Genomic DNA, 7306 nt, shown 5'->3' with positions numbered 1-7306 from the left:
GCTTTTGACTCTGTATATGTGCCCCTTGTTATTGCTAGAGGGAAACAGACTGAACCACTGCTGTCTGAAGACAGACAGCAGTGGTTACTTATACAGGGGGGGGGGGGGGGGGGAAGATACAGCTACAATGGCGTGACAGGGTGAAACAGCTGTTTTGTCTTCTGCTCTGTCTTCTGATAACAGATGCCAGCAATTGTTTCTATGTGTACTTTTTCTGACAGGAGAGAAAAATATATTGTGTGGGTTATTACCCGCTATAATAATGCCATGTAACCAGACCTAGAGGGGATGGGTGTGCAGCTGTTCCTACATACCTCTGCTGAGCGATGGGAATAGCCCATTTACATGAACTAACTTGTGGCCACTACAATGGGACAATTGTTGGTTGTAGGCACCCTGCTACCTCTCCCAGGTTTTTGCTGCTGATGTCCTCTTTTGGATCATCACCTGTTTATGTTTCTCTGATTCACCATGCTCTGTCCTTTACCCCATTTTGGGTCATACACTTTCTCCTATACTGCCTGCTCCTCCTCCAGACTTAGCTCAGTCTCACAGTAAGCTATAGGAGATGTCACCTCTCTTTCTGCATGCTCTGGACCCCCTCTTCAGACATGGCCTGTGACGGGTTGACTAATCATTTTCCTCCCTTAACTGGTCCACCTTCTCTTGTTCCTCAGAGGAAAGAAAGGATTGGATGCCAGTGCATGGAATGTAAACAACCTCCAACTCCTATTAGTTTAAGAACTTCATGAACAGCTCTGACACAAAGCACCATAAACGGCCCAGGTTCATAATTCAAGTGGCTTTATGGGATTGTTTCATGGAAGAACACAGGAACAAGTCAGCATTGTAACCTTAGAAAGGTTTTATGAGAGAGCAGATAGACATTAAAGTTCAGATACACTTCAAACACAAACCATTCAATATCTGTCAGAAACTTTGTTGAATATATTTTGTAAAATAATACATCATAATTTCAACTTTTCCAAAATACATCTTCTAGAATTTCTTTCAGGTTTTATAATAATTATGTAACATTTAGGGAAGAAAATACAGCCTAATAACCCAGCACTGGAGGCCAGTATGGCGAATACCTCCACAGCCACCATGTATTTCCCTCTGGTGCTCAGATAGGCCGGGATCATGGTAATCCACACACTGCAGAACACCAGCATGCTGAAGGTGATGTACTTGGCCTCATTAAAACTGTCCGGTAATGTCCTCACCATGAAAGCCAGAACAAAACTCACAGCTGCCAGAAACCCCATATAACCCAACATGGAGTAGAACCCAATAACTGTCCCTTCATTACACTGAATGATGATCTTCCCAGGAGAGGAGTGCAAGTCATACTCTTGGTAGGGAGGGGACACTGATAGCCAAATAACACAGATCAGAACCTGGACAGAGGAGCAGATTATGACAACAGAATTAGAAATCTTCTCCCCCACCCACTTCCTCCATACACTGCCAGGTTTGGAGGCTTTGAAGGCAATGCAGACTGTGATAGTCTTGGCGAGAACAGAAGACACAGCGATGGAGAAGAAGATCCCATATGATATTTGTCTCAGCATGCAGGTTATATCCACAGGACGACCAAGGAACAGGAAGACACAAAGGAAGCTCAACAAGATGGAGGTCAGGAGGATGAAACTCACATTCCGGTTATTGGCTTTAACAACGGGGCTGTCCCGGAATATAATAAACAATGCCAATATAAAGACAGTTACAGCAGAACATAACCAAGCAAATACATGAAATGCCTGAATCATGAAATCCTTCTCATAGGACAGATATTCATATGTTTTAGGAATACAGTTCACCTTTCTCTCATCCGGCCACTGGTCGTCAGGACATTTGTGGCATATCTCACTGTCTGCAGGAAAGAAAAAACACACAGTTACACATCAGTATGACTATTACACTGATTTGCAGTATGCCTTGTATTGTTTGAAACGTACAATATTAAAGTAAAGAAAAAAAATAAACTGTTAAAAATGTGTGCAAACAACATCTCACAATATCATCCACATTCCCTATATCACCCTAACACCATAGGTAACTAATAAAAAGTAGGCTTATGCTGGAAATGTAACTAAAATGGCAAACAGGCTTAAAGACAGGGATAATAGTGCTTGTCAAGAAACAACTAGAGGAAATCAGATCTACAAGTAGGTTCTGCACACCAAAGAAGATTTGCAGGTTTTACAGGTACATATCAGCAATCTCCATTTCCAGCAATTATACCTAGCTGAGGTGAGCAGATTGATGACCATGTTGTGACACTGTCTAAGGTCTTCAGCTGCAGAACATTTGCAGATTATGGGGTCCTTCATATATGTTTATTCAAAGAAAAGAATCATTATTGGTTGGACACCCTCATAGATATGGCACTGATGCTGCTGCATTGTGTAAGGATTACTGATGCTGAAAAAATTGTCTATATAACACATTTTTTCTTACTTCTCCTTTCTTCTTCCAAAAAAAAGACCCATTTGTGCTGCCATCAAAGTCATTCTTATAGATACTTGCTTTATTAATAACTTGTTGGTATTTATCACCTGGTAGTTTGGCGATTTCCCCATCAGAACACAGTACACAGTGATAGCAGCAGCTATGGATTCCTCCAGTTGGACTTTTTCTGGATCCTGGGGGACACAGATCATTGCATCGAGCTTGGGGAACCTGAAACCAAAATATCATTAGTTAGAATCGGATTAGTGCATGGAATGACAATGTACATGTACAGGAATGTTTGCAAATTTCCTCAGAAAGTTTTTCAATGAAGAACAAATGCAGAAGGTTTTGTTGGACCAGAGAAAATCACGGAAGGGAGGGCGCTGAGCAATAGTTCATTAGACATCTTCTGGCCTTCAGTAGATATATTTCAATGTATTACTTGTCTTTAAAACTTTTACCTGATTGTTAAGACTGATCCCACTAACCAAAACCAAGCAGAAAAAGATTTTACGCGATTTGCTTTTTTTTAAAAAAATATTTGGTCACTTGTCTGCAGTTTGGTTCAATTGCTCTACATTGGCTCAAATGGTGTGCCAACATGGCCCTAGGGCTTTTACACCAACCTATAGAAAGAGGGGAAATTATGCTCAATGCATGATCCTAAATTGTGTTTTCCATTATATCCAACTAATGATACCCTTCGATATTGGATAGCCAGATAGCCTAGTAGGATTTGGTTCACAATAGGAAACCTTTACAGGGAAGATTTGTAGAACAAAATATGTAATATGTCCAGTTTAAGGCCCTGTCCTGTATTTCAATGGGAATAATGGTACAATTTTCTTTTTAGATACTGTATGCAAAACTGTGTATGTACTGTATTTGTATACTGGCTTATGGAAGCAACCAGCAACTTAGTTCTTGTGCGAATTAGCAAATTATAGTTACATTGATGCTCATTGATGTGATTTCACTGGGGGTCAGTGGTGTGGCTCTCTACAATAATGGGATGTGTCCCAAATAACTTAGTGGTCAATACATACCCCATTACAATGGTGGCCGCCAGGGTTTTCTCATACTTTAGTCATTGATTAGGTGACTCCTTACACTGCTGATCAGTCATATGTCCCCTATGTTCATCCATCCATATTGAGGACCCAAAGCACTTCTATTTAAACATCAGGCTAGGTCATGTGCCTAAATCTTAACTGCCAAAATTATAAGTGCTTTGAGAATTAATTCAGGGAGTAACATCAACATCAACATCATCATCACCATCTTCACCCTCTACTTGCAGCACTTTTCCTAGCAACTAACATCACTCCTTCATCTGCCTGCACCTAATCTAAATGTATCTCTCCATCTACAGGTATGCTGTGCAATCTGACTGCCATTCCCATTCTGTGTGCAATTCCCAACTGAATATCTACGGTATGCTGTGCATTTTAGATGAACCTATTGCCCAAATTTGACTCTGGCCATAGCACTATCTATTCCCTATCCATTTGTCCCAGTTAAGTGTTGATTGATTTTATTGCCCAGCCAATCCTCCCCCCTACCCAGGTTCAACTGATATCCAAAATCCCCTGTTACTCCCATCAGTCCATCCATATTGAGAGCACAAAGCACTTCTATTTAAACATCAGGCTAGCTTACATGGGACCATGGTCACGTTCCCAAATCCTAAGTGCCAAAATTATAAGTGCTTTGAGAATGAATCCAGGGAATGGAACCAGGAATTGGAACTGGATTGGACATACAATTACACTTTGCTACTCCCACCTCATGCCTCTGAACTGAACCATCATTGAACCACCTGAATGCCTACACTACCTCTGCTGCAGCCATCTTGAACTGTTTTTTCACCAAGCTTCTTCCTGACTGATTGCTATCCCACTCCTGGAGCTTAACAAGATGGAAAGCTTCACTACAACCCATATTACAGGAGCTGCTAACATAGGCTTCAGTCTCCTGCACTGCATTAAGTACTCCTATTACTCACAATTACCTCTTACTATGTATTACTCACCCTGCACTCTCTTTGCTTGCTCTATTCCCTCCCCTCCCCCCCGGTCTGTTAACTCCTTCGCTGTTTGCTCCTTCACTCTCCTGCTTTCTCTGTACTTCTGCACCTTTTCTCTCTCTTACTACTTGGTGGTGACATCTCACCCAACCCTGGTCCCCCCCACAGCTTCTCTCTTCCCTACCCTCTCACCAACATTCACCCTCCTCCTAACATCAATACTATCCCGTCTATAAGTTCTTACCCCTTTCTCTGGCAGACTATGGAATGCCAAATCTGTTGGCAATAAATTAACCTCTATCCACAACCTTCTCCTTTCTAAATCTCTAAAGTTCCTGGCTCTCACTGAAACTTGGTTTTCCTCCTCAGACTCTGCTTCTGCAGCTGCTCTCTCTTATGGAGGACTGCACTTCACACATACCCGTAGACATGGCAACAGAGTACGGGGTGGTGTGGGTCCTATTATCTCACCTAACTGTACATACAGAGACCTTCCTACCCTGCCCTCTCATTTTCACCTCTTTTGAGGTCCACTCTGTCCATCTTTTCCGACCTTATCCCTTGTTGTTGCTGTTGTCTACACCCTACCCTACTGTTCCGCTACCCCCGACCCTGGCACAACAATCACACCAAACACTTACAAAGAGTGTTCGTGCAGCTGAGCGCCAGTGGAGGAAATCTGGCCACCGCTGACTTCAAGCCAGACTGAGCTCACTGTCACCAAACAAAATTATTTCTCTGCTGTCATCCCCTCCCAAGCTTTCAACCAATGCAGCCTATTCTCAACAATTAACTCTCTCCTAAATCCCACACCTGCTCCCCCCACAAGTACCTTCTCTGCCCAAGAAATAGCCACCTAATTTAGGGATAAAATTGACAAAATCAGACATGATGTCTCTGCTCACTGGGCCACTCCAACCATACCCACCCCTTCCACCTGTAAATCATCACTGGCCTCCCTCAGCCCTGTTACTGTGGATGAAGTCTCTTCTCTTCATCATCTCCGTCTACTGGTATTTACTCCTCTGTGTTCAAACATGCAATTATACTCCCTATCCTGAAAAAAGCCTCACTAGACCCCTCCTTACCTTCTAGCTACCATCCCATCTCCCTTCTCCCATATGTTTATAAAATCATTGAGCGCCTTGTCTTCAAAAGACTCAAAGATTACCTGAGCAGCAACTCTCTCTTTGACCCCCTCCTGTCTGGTGAGTTGTTCATTCCACCAAAACAGCCCTTACTAAAGTGTCCAATGTCCTCATCAGAGCTAAGTCTCAAGGCAACTTTTCCATGCTCCTTCTCCTTGATCTTTCCTCTGCGTTTGACACTGTTGATCACCCTCTTCTAATACAAATCATGCGCTCCATTGGTATCAGTGACACTGCTCTCTCTTGGTTTGCTTCCTATCTGTCTGACCGCTCCTTTCAAGTTTCTTTCAATGATACTTCCTCCTCTCCAACTCTCCTCCCTGTTGGTGTTCCCCAGGGGTCAGTCCTTGGACAGGTTCTCTTTTCTCTGTACACCTCCTCTCTCGGTAGTCTCTTCTCCTCCTTTGGCTTACATCTGTATGCTGATGACACTCAAATCTATCTGTCCACCCCTGACCTGTCTCCCTCAGTCCTAAGCAAGGTTTCATGCTACCTGTCAGCCATCTCATCATGGATGTCTGACCGATTCCTGAAACTCAGCCTGGATAAAACCGAACTCATCATCATCCCCCCCTCAAATTCCAAATCTCCCTCTGACATATTCCTAACGGTTAACAACACAATCATTCGTCCCTCCCCTCAGGCACATTGTCTTGGCATCACCTTCGACTCTGCCTTCTCATTTACCCCCCATAATCAAAAAATTTTCAGGTCCTGTTCCTTTCACCTACACAACATCTCCAAAATCCATCTCTACCTGTCTCCTGAGACCACCAAACTCCTTGTACACGCTCTTATCATCTCCCATCTGGACTACTTTAACCTCCTCCTCTCTGGTATCCCACTAACCCGACTCTCTCTTCTACAATCTATTATGAATGCTGCAGCCAGACTCATCCATCCTTCCCACCGCTCTTCTTCTGTTGCCTCTCTTTGTAGTTCCCTTCATTGGCTTCCATATCACCTTAGAATCAAATTCATCTCCTGTACTTTGCCTTCAAATCCCTACACAGCTCTTTTCCAACCTACCTTTCTGATCTGGTTGAAAAATACTCCCCTAGCCACTCCTCCAATGACCTACTACTGACTTCCTCACTCATAGCCTCATCACTCGCACCGCTCCTAGACTTTTCTAGAGCTGGCCAAACTCTGTGGAATGGTCTTCCCCATCCTATTTGGCTTGCTCCTACCTTCTGCTCATTTAAAAAAAGCACTCAAAGCACACTTTCTCAGACTTGCCTACCCGTCTTCTTCTGTGTCCTAAAACCCTCACCAGTTCCCATCACTCAATATCTCCCCTCCTATTGTGTGAGACTTCCACCACCTCAAAGATTGCAAGCTCCTTGGGGCAGGGTCCTCTTCTCCTGTGTAACTGTCTATCATTTGCTACCCCTATTTAATGTACAGTGCTGCGTAATGTGTTGGCGCTATATAAATCCTGTTTATTTATAATAATATGTTGGATGTTTAAAGTTTAATGTTTAAAGTGCCTTCTTACAGTGGAAGTCATTGACATACTTTCTAACAATGGTGGTGAGTGAAGTGCCCCCCTTACATTATTGATTAGTGAAGTGTCCTATTACATAATTGATTAGTGAAGTGCCCTCTTACATTGGTAGTATATAATAATTTTACTTTATGCCCTGCTTTAATGCTTAGGTGAGGGTAGCATGGT

The 7306-nt window shown here is 43.0% G+C and overlaps 1 protein-coding gene across 1 annotated transcript; it reads right to left on the bottom strand.

The window, feature by feature from the left end:
- Positions 1-968: 968 nt before the first annotated feature.
- Positions 969-2703, bottom strand: LOC140327603 (vomeronasal type-2 receptor 26-like). The gene is made up of 2 exons (XM_072406988.1): positions 2562-2703; positions 969-1876 (listed from the first exon to the last, which is right to left on the bottom strand). The coding sequence occupies exons 1-2, from the start codon at positions 2701-2703 to the stop codon at positions 969-971; spliced, it is 1050 nt and encodes a 349-aa protein (XP_072263089.1).
- Between the last annotated feature and the right edge of the window lie 4603 nt (positions 2704-7306).

This window comes from Pyxicephalus adspersus, chromosome 3, assembly GCF_032062135.1.
Source record: "Pyxicephalus adspersus chromosome 3, UCB_Pads_2.0, whole genome shotgun sequence".
Taxonomy (NCBI): Eukaryota; Metazoa; Chordata; class Amphibia; order Anura; family Pyxicephalidae; genus Pyxicephalus; species Pyxicephalus adspersus.
This window is presented reverse-complemented; position numbering and strand designations above follow the sequence as displayed.

Bases quoted from the DNA above. Each gene is read 5' to 3' on its own strand.
- LOC140327603 (XM_072406988.1), bottom strand. From the start codon at position 2,703: ATGATATTTTGGTTTCAGGTTCCCCAAGCTCGATGCAATGATCTGTGT. The intron at 1,877-2,561 runs GTGATAAATACC...TCTTTCCTGCAG, and splicing joins GGAAATCGCCAAACTACCAG to ACAGTGAGATATGCCACAAA.